Source organism: Microtus ochrogaster, chromosome 15, assembly GCF_000317375.1.
Source record: "Microtus ochrogaster isolate Prairie Vole_2 chromosome 15, MicOch1.0, whole genome shotgun sequence".
Lineage (NCBI taxonomy): Eukaryota > Metazoa > Chordata > Mammalia > Rodentia > Cricetidae > Microtus > Microtus ochrogaster.
Window position 1 is genome coordinate 19,888,330 of NC_022017.1, and position 21,861 is coordinate 19,910,190.

The window sequence follows — 21,861 nt, forward strand, 5'->3', positions numbered from 1 at the left end:
AGAGAAGAGAAGAGAAGAGAAGAGAAGAGAAGAGAAGAGAAGAGAAGAGAAGAGAAGAGAAGAGAAGAGACCCCCCACTGGGCTTGGCATAGTGGTTGGAAAACCAAAATTCACCTCCAGTAACTGACTTCTTTCAACAAGACCACACCTACTCCAACAAGGAAACAACCCCTAAACCCTTTCAGATAGAGTCACTCCTAATGACCATGCATTCAAATATATGATTCTGGAATGGGGTGGGAGGAGTTCTTATTCAAACCACCACAATAACCAAGATTAGCCATCACAATACATCCACCATAGAAAGAGGAATTTGTGTATGAAAGGGATGCCTCCCCTGATCTATTTCCTCACTATTCACAATAGTCAGGCATTTAAATTAACTGGTGTATTGTCATGTAGATGAATAAAGAAAATATCATGTATATGCATAGCAGAATATTAAACATAGATGATGGCAATATGAATGGACCTGCAAGCTATTGTGTTAAATCATATTACAGTCACAGAAGGACAATGTCACATGTTCTCATGTGCTTAGTGGCTACAGTAGAGATTTCCTAAGAGGCAAATGTAGGTGCTTAGTGGTCACCAGGAGCTAACAAGGAAAGGGGCTCAGAGTAAGGAGGGGCAGGCAGTTTTGCAGCACATCAGGAGCAAGGAGTTCCCAGTGACTTCAACCAGAACCACTTACTCGTCAGTCTTATAGAGTTAGAGGAGATGGAATTGCCCTGGTGGACTTATGACATGTATCCGTGCATCAGACTTTCATAATAGTATAATTATTCAATAGTTATGAACATAGAAAAATGCTCTGTAAATTTAATGCAGAATTAGTGTGTGTTCTGCTCTTAGAGATTTTTAAGAAATATTGTTCCAACTCAGGATGAATTTCAATGTTTATATGAAATCTTTTAAGGTTTCTGAAATTACCTGGCGCCAGTGAGAAGGAAACACGAAACATGCAACAAACCCACTTAGGAGTTTATTAAAGGAGAGAGGAGACACGTACAGGCCTGGTAAAGTCGGTGTGCAGAAAGAGAGTGCTGAAGATGGCGCATTCAGCTTTAAAAGGGTGCCTAGCGCATGAGCACAGGGGGATGACGTAGCTACGTCATACACAGATGATGGAGCTCATGCATGTACAAGTGACGCAACCATGCCGCATGTGGGTCATGCAGGGCCTTTTAAGGTCCCTGGGGCGGCTAGGTATTTTTGCCTGAGGACTTGTCTGCACATGCATGGTCCTGGAACCCGGAAGTGCCAGCCATGCTGGTTGGCTAAAATCATAACAGTTTACTTTTTTGATTTCTTAACACATATATGCTCAACATAAAATTAAAAATTGTACTATACATCAATATTTTGCTTAGCTATTATTTTCCATTTAGCAAATACTCCTAAGATGTTTTATAAATTTTACTTTAAAAATTTTTAATTATAAGTATTTTTTACTCTCAAAACCCAATACAATAAATCAAATGAATTTACCCCATTTTGCCTCATCAGCAACAATCAGTATTTTTCTCTTATGTCTTCATGTTCATGACCTGTAAATCTTTTGATTTTTACTTTTGAAATTACAAAAAACTAGTATACAGGAATTTCATTGTTTTTCCTAACTCTGTACTATAGTAAGTTCAGTATCTAGTTAGAGCACTACTACTAAATGGATGATGTTCAGGTTTTGTTCATTACAAAGAGTAACCTCTCAAACTAAGTTTTATATAATATAAACATATAAATATTAAACAAATATATTTAGGCTTAAGTATTTTTTTCAAAAACCTTTGTGTATATGTGTGTGTGCGCACACACATGCACATGCAAAAGAGAAAGAGAGTTGGTCTTGTCACTTGAAAATACAACTCTCAGCTGGGCGCTGGTGGCACACGCCTTTAATCCCAGCACTCGGGAGGCAGAGGCAGGCGGATCTCTATGAGTTCGAGACCAGCCTGGTCTACAGAGCTAGTTCCAGGACAGGCTCCAAAGCTGCAGAGAAACCCTGTCTCAAAAAAAAAAAAAAAATACAACTCTCACCTTGGAGGGGATAGAAGGTAGTTTATTTGGAGCCAATTGTGAATGACCATGACTTGGGAACCCAAATTTAGGTTACCCCTAATTTCGAATTCCAATGTGGTAATTGTTTGATGAAGTTTTATAGCAATAGATCAGAAAGGTTACAAATTAGGGCACTTTTCAAATACATTGTTGAAAACATTGGTTAAGTGAATTACAGGAAAGTGGGGAGATCATCGCCAAGGTCTCAGATACTGTATGACAACACTTAGCCTTTTGGCTGGTAGATTCTACTTGTCTGTTTATTTAGTAAACACATCTTTAAAAGGAAATTCCTTTTAGTCAGACAGTTGCTAGGTCAAGCACAGAGGTAAGCAAGGAATAGATCTTAATTAAGGGGCTAAGGAAAGTCCAGGCTTGATTTTATACTGTTTATATTTTTATATATTATATATAAATGTTATTTATACTTATATATTATATATTCTAATTTATGTATGCTATTTATACACTGTATATTAAATATATGTGCATAAACTATTATGTTACATATATGGTATATAAGTAATATAGATAACATATTATTTATATTTACATGTATATAAAAATTAGACTGTTCTTTCAGCATTCTAACTTCTCTGCAGTTATTGAAGTTCCTAATCTGTCAGTTAGCCTTGCGAAGGTGAAGGTCCTGTTCTTCACTAGAATTGTCAATCACAGTTGTCTTCTTATACAACACAAACTTAGAGGAGAGCACTCAGGTCAGGCTCAGTGACCTGGTGAGCCATCAACTAGTCCCCTCCCCCTTAAAAAAACCCTTCTTATGGATACTTCTATTTGTCAAATGGTCTGTTTTTCCCAGTCCCCATCTGTTGGCAAAGAATATTCTTGGTGTCACACAAAGAAACTCACAACCCTAAAGTAACTAACTCATTGAGACAATTGCTTATGGCAAAAACAGTACAACATGACCTAACATGGGCTTGCAAGTACACACACACAGGGACAGGAAATCTCAGTTTTTAATTCTGATACAGGCCAGGTGGTGACTCTGATTTCCTCCTTGGCTGGGGTCTCATCTCACAGTCTTTCAACATTGGCTAATTGTAAAAGAACAGACACAAAGGATGGGGCGGGAACAGGAGGGGTTGGTTGATCATTTCAGGCCACCAAGTTCTGGGAGTGAAGCAGAGCCTTAGAAGACCAGGTAGGGCAGATTAAAATATTTGCACACAAGTGAAACTTGACTCTAATTAGTCTTAATCAATGAATACTAGGAGTCAGATATCGGGGTAAAAGCTGAAAAATCAGTGCAACACAGCAGCATGCCTTACCTCTCCAAATCTTCAAACTGAAAGGGCAGAAGGATCCTGTCTCCACCCTCTTTATCACTTCTGCTCTTCTCCCAGGCTTATCACTTTCTTTCCCCTGTCTATACAGACCTCCAGACCTCTATGGTTAACAAGTGACCAGCTCCACCCTCTGATCACCAGGCAAGCTTTATTCGTCAGAACACAAACAAAATATCACACAACATACAAGCTTTACAAATATTTGAAATACTATGTACAAATATTTACAAGATGGGGAAGATTTAAGCACTACTGGGCTCTTGGTGGCAAGCTACCTTTGATAGAAACAAACATTTATTTCACATTTAAGATGCTTCAGGGTCTTAACATCTTTATAGTACTGAATTCATGAACATACTATACTATAAATACTTAGGTATTCTTTAGTAGTCTAACTTTTAAAATGATTGATGTTAGTATTCAAGCTCTTAATATAAACAGTTCATTGAACAAAAGCCTCTTCTCCTACAGACCCTTCCTATTGGGCTCAACCCTTTGTCTTGAAATTTCTTTACTGTGGCCACCCTGGGAAGAGGAACAAAAATACATAGCTAGGTGTGGTCTTCTTGGTCATTGTTTCAGTTTGTGTTCTGAGGTGGTCCAAAGAAACCCTTACTCCTGTCATCCGTGGCTGGAACGGATGTCACCTCAGTCTGAAGAGAGCTCTTTCTTTGAGATTTCTTCTTCCTGGAATTCAAGGTGACTCCTTTAGGAAATGTTAGAGATAGTGATTTATTACTGGTCCTCCAGCCAGATACGAAATCATGGTAGTGATGCCAAGCTTTCCTTTATCCAGTGCGCCCAAGGGAAAGGAAATGTTTCTAAGCAACTCTTTCATTAATAGCATAGTATATTTTAAAATTCTATTTTAAAGTTGCTGCTAGTATTTAGACATGTAATAATATAATAAAACTGTGTTTTAACCTTTTTCTTTTTCTTTTCCTTTTCTCTTCTTAATGGCGCTTATATTTTCGGGCTGTCTGAACTTTGACCTCAAGTAATCAATCCCTTTTCCTCAGCCTCCCGAGTACTATAATTACAGGCACACTTTACCGTGCAAGCCTTTTATCTTTTCTTCTTTTTAAAATGAAGCAGCGCTACTAACCTCTAATTAAAGTATCATTGCTAGGTATGGTGTGCATAATGCTTGTGTTCCCAGGACTGGGGAGGAGGACTCTGAGTTCCAGGCCATGAGAAAAGCAAGGCCATCCTGGTCCACATCATCAGAGCCTATTTCAAAAACAAACACAACTTTTAAATGAATCGAAATCAGGGCTTAATATCACTGGTACTTGGAAGTCTGAGATCCGAGAATCACTCAGAGTTAGAGGCTAGACTGGGTTGTGCCAGGAGATCTTATCATCTCATAATCAAATAGAGTCAATCAAATCAAGTAACCTCATGGGAGAGAGACTACTAGGTGCCTCCCTGTAAGACATGTACAAACATGTTTGGAGTGGGGTCAGGGAGAAAGAAAAGAAAAAAGTTGTCATTGCCATCATATCCGGGGTCCCAGAGTCGTCAGCATTCCAGCGGAATGCTTAGTCACCCCAGGTGTTAGCATTTCTGGGTCCACAGCTGTGCCTGAGCCATCAGCATTCAGGCAAATGCCTAATGACCCTAGGGACTTTATGCGCATGGTCAGCGTGGCCATGTAATCTATATATATGCATGACATGGCTATGTAAGACCCCCTACGCATGCACTGAACGACCTTTAAAAGGCCAACGCACCTGCCCCACGACCGCTTTGCCATGTTTCGTTCAGCAGGATTGTATCCCCTTTCCCTTTCTCTTTCCCTACTCTTTATAAATAAAATGTCTTTATAAATAAAAATAAAATTATTTTTACAAAATTTGCAATTATATCATCTATAAATGATTTTCCCTATAAAATTGCAGAAATGTTCTCTTTTAGCTATTTTTTTTAATTATTTATTTTTGGTTTTTCGAGATAGGGTTTCTCTGTAGCTTTGGAGCCTGTCCTGGCGCTCTCTCTGTAGACTAGGCTGGGCTAGAACTCACAGAGATCTGTTTGCTTCTGCCTCCCAAGTGCTGGGGACCCTTTTTCTTGCATTAGTGCACTGGGTAGAACTTTTACATTGAGAAGTAGAATAGCATTTATGTTTGATTTGTTCCTATTGGCTCATAACATACTTTAATTGGCTAAATATGATGTTTGTTGCATTTTTTTAATGAAATAGCCCTTGCAAATTTTAAGCGTTTTAAGTGTTTAAAAATCATGGATGAATATTGAATTTTACCTAGCAGGTTGCAAGTCATGGAAGTAATAGAACGAAGACGTCTAGAGTTGAAGTTTCCCTTATGGGGATAATTCTTCATTAATACAGTTCATGGATTGTTATAATTTTCCTACATTTTCTGTGCTCTTTAATCCTTCCTACATCTCTATTCTTATATTATCCATGTGGCAGTTTGAATTCTAATTGGCCTCCATAAGCTCATAGGGAATGGCACTATTAGGAGGTGTGGCTTTGTTGCAACAAGTGTGGCCTATTTGGAGGAAGTGTGCCACTGTGGGACTGGGCTTTGAGGTCTCCTATGTGCTCGCCATGCCCAGGGTTTCATTTCACTTCTGGTGTCCTATGGGTCAAGATGTAGAATTCTCAGCTCCTTCTCTAGCACCATGCAGGCCTGCACGCTGCCGTGGTCCACCACGATAACAACAGACTGATCTGCTGAACTGTAAGCCACCATAATTAAATGTTATAGGAGTTGCCATGGTCATGGTATCTCTTCACAGCATCAGAAACCCCAAAATAATCCATTTGAGATCATCATCTCTCTGACACGAACTTTTAGAATTCTATTTTAGGCATTCTACCCTGTGTTGGAAACAGATTATTTTTCTCCTTTCGGCTTCACAAATCTAGGTTCACAGTTATTTTTCTCGGTGCTGCCAGAATAGGTCAGGGTCTCAGCATTTGCAGAAACCCGTATTTGGGGCCCCACAGATGACAGGAAGCAATGACACTTATTTAAAAGCTAGCAATCTTGATAAGGTGGCAGAGCTACTCACATTGTAGGTGCACCTTGAGGTGGCTCTGGACCTCTCAGGAGTTGAAGAGGAGGCAGGGGAGGAGCAGAACAAAAGGCTTGTGTGCTCACCCCTGCCCTCACCATGTGGCTCACACTCCTGCTGCTACTGCCGCCGCCACACTGTTTCTACCTCTCCTCTTCCTCTTCACCCTCTTTTTCCTTCTTCCTCCTCCATTTTTCTTCCTCCTTCTCCTCCCATTTTCCCCCTCTTCCTTTTTTCTTCTCTCTTCTTTTTTTTTTTTCCAGAGCATGACAATAGAACTTGACCTTCCAGGGTTTGTAGTCCTGTTTAGGCATGAGACTTTTCTGCGCTTTGGAACTCACAGCAGTTTACGACAGAACTCCACGTTAGTTAATACACGGAAGTAAGGTCATTGCAGAGCCTGCCAGCTGTTCCTTTTTCTATAAGGTTTAGCAGTTCATGTCTTCGCCCTTTGCACAGGGCTCCTTTTGATAGTTTTCAAAGCCTGGCGAAAGGATAGCGATGCAAGTGAACTTGGAGAGGCAGATAGCATGGAAAAGGGTGAAGTCGGGAGCTTCCCAGGGCAGCTTCAGAGGAGTGGCGCTTTTTCCTCAGCACCGGGGAGGCACAAGTACCAAGGTATTCTCTGTTCTTGTTGGTGAGAAGTCAGTTGTGACGTAATAGATAAATTCTAGCAATAAAAGGTTGGCTTTAGGAAACTACAACGGTATTTCCTTCACGTTTTCGTGAAAACGGATATGTAAGAAAATTACATTTTTAATTTCTCATAAAATACAAAGATCAAGCTAAAAATTAGTAACAATCTAAAGAAAGTAAATCCCCGAAAGATTTCATTATTTCCAATATGCCAAAGAAGGGGAAATTTAAAAAAAAATCTTTCAAAAATGTAAGTAGCTTGCATTAAGTTGATTTACCCTTTGGGAATGGAAATTGCTGTGGTTTTCTTTATTGCCAGCTTGACTGGCTTTGGAATGATCTCAGACGCACCTCTGGGTGTTTGCTGAGAGGTTCAGTAGAGGCCGGAAGATCCATCCTGACTGTGAGCAGTTCCATCACATAGGCCGGGACCCAGGACTGAATTAAAGGGAGGATGAAAAGCCAGCAGAGTGTCAGCATCCCCCTCTCCCTGCTGTCTATTCTGTATCCACGCAAACAGCGAGCCCTGAACAATTTATTCCTTGTTAGGTATTTGGTCCTAGCAAGGAGGATAGCAGCTGACATAGAAGTGTAGACGGTGACATTCTTTAGCTATGCCTGTCATATCCATTTACCTGCTACCTTTTTATCATTCTATATCAGTGTGGGAAAACTTGGGGTCTGTGAGTTAATGGAGCCCTTCTCAGTTAAAGTGAGCCATAATTTGGGGAGCTAGGGTGCTGGAAAAGCCAGGGCCACTAGAGACATCCCAGGCCAATAATTTCTCATTCTTTTCTCTAGTGAACGTGAAGGGACACTAATCTCGGGGACAACTGGAGCATGCGTTTTAGAAAGGATCTTTATTACTGGTGACAGATTAAAAGACGGGAAAGAAGCAGAGCTCCTGTACTGCAAAAGTGGTTCCCAAGAAAGGGTTGTAACCAAGGGTCCCGCTCTAGGGGTTAATAATCTGGGTCATGGGAGGGGCGTGGTCAGTCAAGTTGTCACATCTTTGAGGTATTCATGCACCTTTTCATCTGTGCTTGCTAGTTTTTGTCAGCAATCTTCTGGGACTCACATGGTAGAAAAGAGGATTGATTCTCACAAGTTACCTCCATATGCATATTGTGGCAGGTGTACAGGATTACATGCCCCCCCCCATGCCCTGACACACACTGGATTTTTGAAAAGAGCAAGTGTGTGTGAGATAGATGGTATCCAGCTGACTTGCTGATGATATAAGTATATAACGTTTTGTTAGGGGCTGTTGGACACTCTAGAAAGTTAATTTTGTAAGATATCCCCAGGGGTAGTTTTCTCACAACCAACTCTGTTATAGGCATTCTGTGTTATATGTAGGTCCAAGCATATTTGGAAGTTGCGGCACATCTTTTGCATCTTCTTAGGAAAAAAGCTAAATCTGAATTCTAAGTCGTGCTAGCCACCTGGTAACAGTAGACACAGCTATGGAGAAGAATGACGATGTACCAGCCAGCCGGTCATAACTGCTCTAAAGGCTCCTCTTCTCTTGGACCCTGCATCTTTTTACTAAGGTTCCTTCCATCTTTAGAGACAATACAGCCATGGTTTTAGAAATGAACTCAGGCCACCACAGTCCTCATTCCAGAAGCATTATTATTGGGAGGTGGCTTAGGCACTTCTCAGAAGCTAATTAGTGGCTGCATGGCTTATCACGCTGAGATACCGCTGTGATTCATGGGTATTTGTCTATCGCAACAGGGTTTGCTAATGCTGTTTGGTTATGAAATTGCTTATGTTCCTGACTCAAGCCTTTGAAAGGGCTTCCAGCAGTTTGTGGAAGGCAGTTTCTGCATCCCCTCTACGCAGGTGGTGAGTCTGCTTGCTGCTGGGGATGCTCTTGCACAGTGGTGACCCAGGTGCGGTGTCTCGGTAATGTTTCTCAAGTCAAGCGTGATGACAAGTTCCCTTGATGTATCCTTATCTTTTTAAGAAGTTAAGCTTTTAACACCAGGAAATAACACCACCATACATTTCTATGGTTATATTTACTGCAGAAAGATATTGATGTTTGATGCTAAAGTTAACGTCCTATGTTTTATTTGTATTATTAACATTAGAATGAGAAGTTGACTTGGCTAGTAACATGCTTGCTATATAAGCTGAGAACCTGAGTTTGGATCCCTAGTATCCTTGTAAAGAAACTCTGTGGTGGTATATACCTGTCCTCTTAGTGCTGGGGAGGCAGAGCTGGGTGATTCCAGAGCCTTACTGGCCAGTCAGTCTAGCCAGTCGGTGAGCTTTAGCATAAGAAACTGTCTCAAAAATATAAAACTGTGGAGAGCTATCCATGAAGATACCTGACATCAGACCACCACTCCAACCTCTTCATGTGCACACACGTGAATATGTGCACATACAAGATAAACACACACACAGCATAAAATAAAATTTGATATTGTAATAGATGTTGATTTTGTGTAGTTAATAAATTCAAACAGAGGGAAAAATAAAATTTTTCATAGGATGCTCCTTAAAGTTTTGCCTCATTCACATATATGTTTCAGAAACATCTAACTCTTAATTTTGGAAATCTTAGGCTATCATCTTGGGTTACAACAGGGCAGAAATATGAGCTTCAATACACTGTCTTTACAACAGATGTCGTATGCATATTAAGTTATTGCTTATTTGAATGTTCTTGTGGTTTGTTAAAATCTATAGTTAAGCTATACAAACACATAATAGTGATTCAAACAGACCCTCACATTTGTTGGTTTTACTTAGCAGCCCTTCATTAGAACGGTGAGAATTGTCTCTGGACAGATGCTATTTAGTTCTGAAGAGTGGGTTTTAGGGTAACTTAATCATAACTGAAATGTCTGGGGCTTTTTAGGACTGGGCTTTATATTGTTTGGGAATCCATAAATCAGCTGCTTGCATGGGTTGTTTCATTACTAGCAGACTGTTGATTGGCGGGGCTTGCGTGTGATGTATGCGCATTGGAACACAGTGAGTGGTGTGAGCATCAGGTTCCTCATTCTCCAGCTTCATAGAGCAGTTGGATGTATGCTCACAATTTGTCTAGCTCACAGCAAGACGATTCATTGTACTCAGTTCCCAGTTTTCTTGCAGACTGATCTGATCTCTTTAACATGCTACCTGGTGGCATGACCACATGATGACATGAGCCCCTGAAACCACTTTAACATTAGCATCTGCGTTATATTCTGAAAAAACAAAACCGAACTTTGTGTCAATTTCTGCATTTTCTGTATTTGCTTCTCATTATCAAATACCTCTTGACAGGGAAACTTTTAGGCATATGCTGTGATATTCAAGGGTACGGCACTATTTTACCGTTCACCGTCTGACTTTCCATCCAACAGTGCCCTAAATACAGACTTTTTTTTTTCAGGATGTGGCTCTCAGCAATCTTCTCAAATGTCCTTTCTGAGAGTGACCGACTGCTGTTATCACAATTAGGTGTATTGTTCACACAGTCACCTTTGAAACCCTGCACATTTGTGTGACTTTCAGCTTTTCCTACCCTAGTCTCGGTTTGAAGCTGTACTTAAAGAAATGTTGTCCTGCAATTGAAAGACATCCAGAGCCCTTGAAAATCAGTCCGGGCCCAGCACGGAACAGCAAGTAGGTTGTAATTTAGCAGCTCTCAAAATATGTCACCCCCATATCCGCCCTCAAAGCTGAGTTCTTGTTTGCATTTTTTTTCCCCAGACCCATCCAAAGTGTCTTCCTTAAAACTTTCTCCTGTCTTTTTTTCATCTGATCGTCTCTCCACAAATCAGGTTTATTTTGCCTTCATACATTTTTCTACCTCCTACCTTTTCTTTTTGTCTAGAATGTCATACTATGCAATCTAAGCTGACAAGGTCAGATTCTCCCATACAGGGGGAAGAAGGAAAGAGGCAAGCTGTCTTGGCAGACTCTGAGTTGAGCTGCACAAGCGCGCTGCTGGAACACTACATGTAGCTAACCTATACCCCCAGCATTCTCAGGGAGCAATACTTACCACCTGCTGCATGCCTCACAGGCCACTTCTGAGTCCAGCTGTCTCGGACTTCATCTTGTACTTCATCCTGATCATGGCTAGTATTGACTACCTTCTGTATTCAAGTGCTTTACCCTGTTAATAATCCATTGAGATTTCTCAATCTCTTTGAAGGACCTTTAATCTTCTCCTTCCATAGATAAGAAATTGGAGGCCTAAAAAGTTTAAGTAACTTATACTGACTTATCTATCTTGTAACTGGCATGGTGGGTTTTGAAACCTATCGTTCCTGAGCCCACTGCCATCTGTGGCGAAGAGCTAGTTTAGTGTGTGCCGTTAAAGTTGGGTTCTGGCCTCTGCTAGGTTCTTTGACTCACTGCATTCCCCGGGATAATATCCCCTGTGAAGTGAGGTGATTACATGCTCTCAGTGGAGATGGGCTGAGGAAAAGGGCTGCAACCAGGACATGGACAATACCTAACTAGCAGAATTAGGCAGTTTTAACAGCAATACTAAATCAGCACTGTCAATTAGGATAATTTGCAGGGCTCTTTCTAACTCTACCTATCAATGGCTTTAAGGTTTTCTAGTTCTCTGGTCTTTTTCTCAGCTGTCATCTGTTACCTTCAACACTCTGGCATTCATTTGAAACCATCAAACTTTCTAAAGACCTGAGGACATTTCTACATTTCTAGTCTTGTAAAATCTGTGGTATGGAGACAAGAATGTATGGCTTAAATGTGTGCTTCTGATTCCGCATGTTTCGTGGGTTATGTGGCTGAGAAATGGAGTGATTGTTTTTAAATAGACCATTATAGAAAATTCTCAATCATAAATTAGTGCTTATTTATGAAATTTTATTGAGATGGTCCCATAGTCAAAGAAATGAGGAGAATACAATCGACTTGTTGATATTTTTGAAAATGTTTATTTCTCAGTTTTACAGAAGGCATTTTAGAGTAGTCTGTGCTGCACTAATACTGCACTAAGATGGGGATGATTTAGTTAAATACTCCTTCTTGCTCATGTAGGAAAACTTGTAACCCATAGGTTTCTCTACATATGCTGGCAGGCACTAAAGGAACAAGGAGCGCCAGGAAAGCTTAAGTGCTTGTATGTTTGCCTTAATGCAGGGGATTTTTCCAGGGTTTTGTTGTTGTTTGTCTATTTATTCTTGCTGCCTGACTTGAAGATGGATAAGGCCAATTAAAATTTAACAAAAGGTAAAACTGGTAAGGCTGTAGGCTGCTGTGGTATCATCAGGGAGTTTAGTGAAGTTGAAAACACTGGGTGGAAGTGGGCCTCTGTCTAGAGAAGGAAAAAAGTGAAAGAGATTACAGCTCCAGGGTACTATCAATTAGCTTGCAGTACTTACATGAGAGAGAACTATGTGATTTAGCTTGGTGATGGACAAACAGAAACTGCTGATGAATTGAGGGGAGGGAGGGCTTAGTGGTCATGTCCAGTCTGCATGAGCCCCTGGGGTCCATCTCTGTCACTACTGACGATCAGTCCTTTGTTGAGATGCGCAGGTGTGGCTGTCACCGACTGCAGACAGCTGTCACTCAATATGGAGGGTGGTAGATCTAGGGTCCCTGAAATGAAAGGTCCCCGGACTGGAAGTGACAGTTTTCTAGGTGCTTTCTTCAGTACAAACGAGTCCCTTAAAAACAGTTCTACATGGGTCTGTTCTGCAGTTTTGATGTTCAATCTAATTTGGGGATTGTTTAATATGTCTAGAGACATAAATATTGAAGTTAAATAAATAACAATATAAGCAGTTTACTGATCACCTCCCCAGCCCCATAACGCCCACTCATAAGTGGCTTTTAGACATAAAGCAAGAAAACCAGTCCACAATTCCCAATCCCAGAGAACCTAGAGAGCAATGAGGACCCTAAGAGAGACATACATGGATCTGATCTACATGGGAAGTAGAAAAAGGCAAGATCTCCTGAGTAAATTGGGAGCATGGGGACCATGGGAGAGGGTTGAAGGGGAGGGGAGAGGAAAGGAAGGGAGCAGAGAAAAATGTATAACTCAATAAAATCAATTAAAAAAATCATCTGTTTTGCAGAACTGCAGATTCCCAAACATTCCATCATTTTAAGTTGCCTCAGAAATATAGGAGTGGGCAATTGAATGACTTGACTTATTAATAAAACATTCTTATCAGTAAACCAATTTAAAGATTTGGTGTGTCTCTTCTAAATAAAGACTTCGAATGGTTGTTATAAATTATTGAACAGTATTTTATTCTCACTGTTGTCTGATTACATTTCCATATAGACTAAAATAATTTAGCAATTGCATCACTTTTCTGGAACATAATTTTATATCTACAGCCTGTAAAATTGTAAAGCATATTTATCCCTTTCACGTCCTTGTAGGACTGTCAATGTGCTTCTGTATGTGGGCTTTGAAGTGACAGTGTGAGCCAAGAATTTGGGAGGTAGAGGCAGGAAGATCAGAAGTTCAAGGTCATTCTTACCTACTGCTTTCATGACCAGCTACATAAGACCTCACTAAATAATAAAATAAAAATAAATTACTTTAAATAATAGTATATAAAAAAACAGTATTCAGAGACTGGAATCTCACATACTTCTTTCCTTATATGCAGTTCGTTCATGTCAGTCACAAACAAAATCTTGAGCCTGTGATAACCTGAGTCCAGAGTAGAGTGAAAACTTGAACTGATGTGTGCGTTTTAACCCAGCATGGGTAAGTGTAGTGACGATGGAGCTTGCACGGATGTCTCATGTTCACTTTGGTTCTTCCCTGCAGGCCTTGCTTCCATGACAGTGCCCGTGTACATCGCCGAGGTTTCTCCACCTAACTTGCGAGGTCGGCTGGTCACCATCAACACCCTCTTCATCACAGGGGGACAGTTTTTTGCGAGTGTTGTCGATGGAGCCTTCAGTTATCTGCAGAAGAATGGATGGAGGTTGGTAAATAGTTCTTATCTTGGATTCAGATAAAATACAATGCTGAGGCATTGGAAAAAATTGAGCTATCTTGAATCATTGTAGTTCATTTCTAAGTAGGTGGCATTCAGCAAAATTGAAAGTAGTCAAGTAATATTTATTTTACTGATAGACAAGAAACATCCCATTAAGAATTGATATTTGCAGAAGACTGGCTTTTCTAAAGCACTTTGGTGATATTTCTCATACTGTGTCTAGTCTTTTACACATTTAATAATGTAACAGATATACGTGGGTTTTTTAAGTTACTGGAGTGACTGAGAAGGTGTTTGTAAATTGCAAATGTAGATTCCTTTTGGGGAAGAAAAAGCATTTTCATGCTGAAGAAACAGCATTTTAAAATTATTTAGTAATATAAAAAGGTGTCTACGTAAAATTAAAATATAAAATTATTCCTTGATCATAATTTGAATCGAAATAAATGAGGATGATAATATGAAGATAAATGTTAAAGCTAAATATGTGAATCATATTTGTAAAAACAAATTTGCGTTAAAGCTTAAAGATGAGGGCACAGGATTTTTATTTGTTGCTTTATAGTGTTTGAAACAGCAGGTTCGTCTTAGTATTCTAGGAAATTGTTACTAAAAGCACACCAGGCTGTGCAGTATTGCTTAACTTATCTTTGTGTCTTCGCTTACTATAACAAATGCTCTTTCAGCATGAACTGTGTAGGAATGTTCTGTAAGAACATCGATTGAGAGACTTGGGCCCTGTCTTCTACAGTGTTTGTGACGGTTAAGCAGCCCAAGGGGATGGCTCCAGTGTGGTGGGGACAGGAGGACCTGAACTGCATTACCAACAGTACCACAAGCCGTGTGGCTTAGGAGAAGCTGTGATAAAGCTTTATGAGAAGTCACTGGAAGTCAGTGAGGGTCTGCCTCTCTCAAGGTTCACTAAACCAAATACACAACTAGAATAAAGATCTGCTCTCTAGCTTTTGCCTGCAGAGGTCGGTCTCTACAGACAACATTGCTGGGAAATTGATGTAGAATCTTTGCTTTTTCTTTTCTACTCTGTAGATAAAAAGAAAGAGGAAGTTTGTTGCTACTCCTGTTTTAATTTGGTATTTTTAGCTTTGATTTGAAACTTACAAGTCAATGTTTACATGTACACATACAACTCTAAGTTGTCTATTGTATTTTGGTAAACTTTTATTGTGATATATATATATATATAATATCTGTAATATTTAGGCCACATTTCTACTGAAAGGCTAATCACTTAACATTTTTTCAGTAGTGGTTAGGATATCAAGGAGGACCATATAGTAAAATGTTTATGAGTGTGGGGTATTACTGTAAAAGTGGAGTCACTAGGGTAAGCCTTTTATTACCCCTTAAAGGTGGGCGCTAAAATCCAACCCAAATCCAAATCTGTTGTCTACTGCTCCTTTATTGCCTACAGATCTGGGACAAATCATACTGTCCCTTTGAGCTTAATTTCCTACCCAAAATGTGGAAGCAAAAGATAAAACACTTAACTTTGTGAGATCATTGTAGAAACTAAAATATTTTATGCATAACCTATTCCTAGCATCTAACCCAGTGCTCGGTAAACAGTAGGCACTTCATAAATGAGTTTCATAGTTCTCTACTGTTCTGATGCATGAGTGCCACCATCACTATGTCACAAGAGAAGCTGAAGGAAAACAAACGCTTTGTGGTCTGTGTTTGCTTGTGGCTGAGGGTGTAGCATAGGATGATAGAGAAAATCCCTGGAGAGGGAAAAATGACTGTAACTGTTGTGGGTACATAATCCTAGCCCCAAATCCAAATCGGTCCTTCAACTGTTTCTTTATTACCTACAGATCTGAAACCAATTGTGTGATCTGTCTGAGCTTAATTTCTTTCCAAGCATGTGGGAAGAAATTGACCATACCTTATGCTGTGGGTATATAAGGTAGCAAATACTAAAAAGCAGCTGAATTTCTAGTACCTAGTGTTATCAGCTAGATATGCAGACATCTTTTTTTTAAGATTTGTTTATTTATTATATATACAACATTCCTTCCATGTATGTTTACATGCCAAAAGAGGGCACCAGATCTCATTATAGATGGCTGTGAGCCACCATGTGGTTGCTGGGAATTGAACTCAGGACCTCTGGAAGAGCAGTCACTGCTCTTAACCTCTGAGCCACCTCTCCAGCCCTGCAGACATCTTTATTAAACTGAAAAATTATAGGTGGACTGTAATTATATTTTCATTGTTTTTATTTTTGAGATAATATATTCACATTACTTCTTCATTCTTTTCCCTTCCTCCACACCCCTCCCATATACCCTTTCTTGTTCTCTTGCAAATTCATGGCCTCATTTTATAAACTGTTACTTACGCGTGTTTATATACATTACTAAATATATAAATACAACCTGCTCAATCTATATGTTCCTTGCATATATATTTTTATAGCTGAACACTTGATATTGAGTAACTAATTGGTGCTTTCTTCCCTATTTTCCCACCTAGCATTCCTGAGCTGCCTGTAGTTCTTTATGCACGGTTGCAGCCTCATGCCCTTTCCCCATCTGCTTCAACATGTTTATTGATGTCATCCTCCAGCAATCAGGTTTAGTTTGTGTTGCTGAGACTTTGTCGTTTCTGACAGTCACTGGAGGCACAATCTCACATTCCCCCGGCTCTTACAATTTTTCTACCCCCTCTTCAGCAATGATCCGTGAGCCTTGTGTGAAGGAACTGGGTTGTCGGTTTATCAGCTAAGACCGGGTTTCACAACTCTGCACTTTGATTGGCTGTGATTTTCTGTAGTGATTTTCTTTCTTCTTTTGCAAGGAGAAGTTTCCTTGACAGCGACTGAGGATGACACGCACCCGTAAGAACAAAGATTTAGAAAATAGTAGGGACAATGCTGGTTCAGTAAAGTAGCAGTTGTAGGTTGTCCTCCAAGATCCATGACATCACTAGCCCTGGATCAAGCGAATGCTACAGTATTAGGCACACTTTCCCTCTTTTTGTGTGGGTCTTAAGTCCAATTAGAGAGCTGTTGGTTACCAACAAGGTGTGTGTGCCACTAATGCATTCTCAGAATTATTGTGCCATGCTGGTTATTATAGCTCCTAGGTCTCATGGCTGGGCAGGACTGTTGTTTGCTTTTCTCCTTTGGAAGCTTTGTATGATACCTTCTGGTATTGTGAAAGCTAATCCTCAGTGAGGAGGGTTTCAGGTCAGATCCAGTTTGGGTCTTCTGGGCCCTGTGTCTGAAGTCTGAAGAACATGGTGTCTTCAAAAATAGGGACTTACCTTCCACCACTGCGGGTGGCTGAGGCCAATAGCAATGGCTTACAATGTTTTGGGAGGTTCTTAGAGTAGTCTGACCGAACTTTCAAAAGAGAGGCTTCTCATGCCTGGTGTTGGGGTATTTGTTAGATGGCCTTTAGCTCTTGGAGCGAACATCGTCTACACAGATGGGAAAATGTCATTTACACTACATATACCCCTGTCAGTCAGAGCCAGTCACATCTAGTCAAAGAGGGAGGGATAAGGAGGAGCTTCAGCCATCTGGGAATTTAGTAGGGGCAATGGAAGGCTAGTTTGCAATGGGGTGAACAGAACTTTGAATCCTTTAGTGGGATAGTTTTATCTTGTTTTTTTTTTTAAATTAAATAGTTATCCATTGTTTAAGAACATTGTAAGTTTGATTTTATATGCAAGTCTCAGATAATTTTAGCATACATTTTTATTCTTCAATTTTAATGCATATGAGTCTCCTTACATAATTTTTCAAAGAAACTAATTGTATTGGTGAAGTAGTGAGCTTTTCCTCTCTTCCAGAATTACTCCCATGTTATTACCAGTTTTAAAAGCCTCATCAGTGAGATGTTATTTGAATGTTAATTGAAAGAATGTTATTTGTATATCATTTGGAAGGTAATGCTTTCTGAAAACAAATTCATGCTCAAGAAATGTCCTTATAATTTGTGATAATTAGTAATTACTGACTATATATAAAATAATATAATTTGAGTTAAGCTCTATCATAAAATCATTAAATTACCATCTTAACCAGAATTAATTTGGAAAACATTAATTATGGGTTAATAGCTTGATAAAATTACAAATCTGAATGCTTAAGATGACTATAATATGCTACTGATAGAATCAATACATAGAAGATAGATAAAGATATTCTAGTGTACCAGGAAATAGAGATGAAGGCTCACTTTCATGGTGTGAGTTGATTAGTCAAAGGTCTCATATCTTCACGAAGCTGGTAAAGTCAGCAGTGGTGTTATTGTATGGACTGAATGAGTGAATAGCTAGGAAAATTCTTTAAAAACTCTTAAATGATATTAAACAGTACTTGCTGTTATTTTCAGAAAGCATTAACTTCAGCCTCTATATCCATCTAATCCTGTTAATAAAAAGCACTCCCACCTTCAGTTCTCTGAGTCTCCCCAAGTAAAAACTAAATGAAGGCTGGCAATGACAAGAGAGGTTTGTAGAAGACAAAGCTCCCTGAAGAAGACCATTCTACACCATGGACAGAGTGAAAAAAAAAATCTGTTAATGGCCAGAACATAGAGGATCTTGAATGAAAATATGTGTACAATAGCATCACGGTAGATACACTCCTATATATTGGTCCAAACTCATGGACTAGATTCTTTCAAGAGTGAACTATGGGTAATATTGATCGTTTATACAGTTGACTGATTCATCATATGAATGCGCCACATTGGTGAAGGTGTTGATAAGAGGGGAGGAACATGTGGAGAGAGTAGGGGTGTGTGGGAGACCTCTGTACCTTCTCATCCATTGTAAGATGACAGTAACGAAGCAGGCACATTGAATGGAATTATGCATTTGTGGTTTGCACATTAGTACTTGGTAGATCAACAGATAATGCATTCTTTTTTTTTCTTAGAACAATCACTAGAATATAGTAAAGGAAACAGCTAAGAAGCCATTGTAAAGATTAATAAAGAATACTTAAAATAGGTTGATATGCTATAGAAATGTAAGGTAGTAAAAGCGCAGGTGTAAATACCAGATGGGGCAGATGGAAAGCACCTAGCTAAACAGTGCACTTAAAATGTAGCTTTAGCAAGATACCTTATATTAAATGTTAAAAGGTAGATCTAGAAGCATAAAAGCTATCACTGTATACCCAAATGAGGACACAAATAGACACTGCCTAAAAGGTAAGTGTTTTGTGCATTAGACAAAAGCGTAAACAGATGGGAATATGGAAATAAAACTGGGGTGCAGTGGGATTTGCAGAGTGGACTGCAGTGCTGTCAGTAGAGCTTAGGGTGGGTCACAATGATCAAGAGCCTGTTTGCCAGGGGCACCAGCGATGATAACAATGTGGAATACATGGTGAGAGCTTCAAAATAGGGAAATCAAAAGGGACTGGGTGCTGGTTACCTAACACCACGCAAGCGCGTGATAGTGTACAGATGCATACTTCAAAATGACAAAATGGCAAAATGTGTGCTTTATCTCAATAAAAATTAGTAGCATGGGAAAACAGGCAAATCTAGATCCTATTCTGAGGTTTTTAAATATTTTATTGCCAAAGAATAGAACAGTTAAACAAAACAGGTAATGTATTATAGAAACCCTATAATACCATTAAGTTCCTTGTCTTTTGATTGACTTTTGACTGCCACATTCAACAATGTTTATAATTTGTCAAATTTCTCTCAGGCTTTCTTTGCAAACACTGGCCAGGTGTTGAGTATGAAGTCCATGTTAGTAAGGTGTTAAATAAAGAAATTATATTACATTTTGAACCTATCTGTTTACATTATTAAATTAGAAATTAATAACCATAAAATTGTTAAGAAAGTCCCAAATATTTAGAAATTGAAGCACTATGTTCTAAGTAACCTATAGATCTGTGGTGGTTTGAATAAGAGTGGCCACTATAGGGTTTTATGTTTGAATACTTACTCCTTAGTTGGTGGAACTTTGCAGGGACGGATTAGAAGCTGTGGCCTTGTTGGAGGAGGTGTGTCACTGGGGACAGGCTTTATGGTTAATCATTCCCAGTGTCTTTTTCTGCCTCCTACTTCAATCACGATGCAAACTGAGGTGTTCTCACTGCCGTGCTTAGTTCTGTCATTGTGGACTCTAAGCCTCTAAAGTCATAAGCCCAAATTAAATACTTTTTTTATAGTTACCTTAGTCATGGTGTTTTATCCAAGCAAGAGAAAAGTAACTAGGACACATTCTAGGGAAAACTGGAAAAAATTAAATTGAAAATAAAATCTAATATATATATGTAATATATATTACATAAAACACATAGTTTTAACTGATGATCTTAGATAAAGGGCTTAAAGTCATAACCTAACTAAGAAACTAGAATAATGGCAAGTTGGATGGCTCACACATTTAAACCTAGCACTGAGAGGCAGAGCCAGGCAGATGTCTAATTAGTTCTAGGCTAGAAGTTCTGCACAGTGTGGTCCACACCATAGTGAGACAATGTCAGAGAAGGAAGAGGAGGAGAAAGATGATGTGGGGAAAGAGGAGATAATTGTTGATGTTGTGAAAACTCAAAAGTAAGGATTAGAATAGTGAAACAAGCAGAAGGTATAATAATAGAAAGACAGTGAAGCTGATTTGTGAAAAGATTAATAAAATTAATGAGGTCATTATGACTCATTTTGCTAAGAAAAAAACCCAAAAGCTTCCATTATTAATTCCAAGAATAAAAGAGGGTGTGCCATTCCTCTGGATATTAAAATACCATTAAAATTTTCTAAGCAGTAACTTTAGCAAGTTGGAATGGGCATGCTACTTTACAGTCATACTTTATCAAAAATGCACACCAGCTAAAATGGAAAATACAAAATTCTTTCCATTTCTAAATAAATGTAAACATGACTCTTTGACTACCAGCCAGATAATTTCACTGGCAAGTTCTAGAAAAGATTGAAAGCAGTGTTTCTCTCACTCAAGGTTGTGGATAGGCACTTTTTCCCATCTATATTCCAGCCCAGGTCAGTGAAGACTAAGACTTACTGCCTAAAAGCAACAGAAACAAAAGTAGCTTGTGCTCCATGGGTCTACGTGAGGTTCATCAACAAGCAAACTAAATGACAGGTACATTAGCCCTGGCTATAATGATCAACTGGCAAAGAGTGAATGTAAAGGAAGTTTCTTGGGTGGTAGAAATGTGCTTGTCTGCTCTGCTGTTCACAGGGTTCATTCATTTCCTGATAACTCATGCAGAGTTCCTTGCATGGCTTTTGATACCCAGTACTGGGGAAACGTTACCACGAGCCCCATACTGATTCCCTCACATTATTCCTTTCCTTTGCTGTATTTTTGTCTTTTTCGGACAAGGTTTCGAGCTTATTATGCCATTGAGATAGCCTTTGAATGGATGATCCTCCTGCCTCCACCTCTGAAGTTCCTGAAATTATAGACATGTGCCAAATGTCTAACTTTGCCATGCAAACAGCCTCCATAGAAAAAAGTCTCCTGACGTTTGTCATTTTTTAAAAGTCCCAGCATGCAATTAAATTGCCTTATTTTTGTTCAAAATTTTTGGTACATAGACTCTATGACGTAAGGGGTATTTATCATCACCACACTTCTAATCTCTAGTTTTAAACTGCATGAAAGATTGTCAGAGGCTTGGAGAAATCAATCAATATCGCTCTGTGTCACACACACAAAGAGAGAGAGAAAGAGACAGAGACAGAGACAGAGACAGACACACATGCAGAGAGAGACTTGTTAGAAAGATGGAGCATTAGTTGTTGTGGGGAGCTGCGGGTTGCATTCCTGCAGCCCTGCTCCCAGCCGCCTAGCTAGCTTATGCCCCGAAATAACAACACACAAACTGTATTCTTTTA

The 21,861-nt window shown here is 39.4% G+C and overlaps 1 protein-coding gene across 1 annotated transcript in view; it reads left to right on the plus strand.

Annotated features, from left to right (window-relative positions):
• Nucleotides 1–21,861, plus strand: part of Slc2a13 (solute carrier family 2 member 13) — a 297,270-nt gene that overhangs the window by 45,913 nt on the left and 229,496 nt on the right. Inside the window, exon 2 of the mRNA XM_005354317.3 lies at nt 13,828–13,987. Coding sequence (XP_005354374.1) covers nt 13,828–13,987 — 160 coding nt within the window. The remainder of the gene's footprint in view (nt 1–13,827; nt 13,988–21,861) is intronic.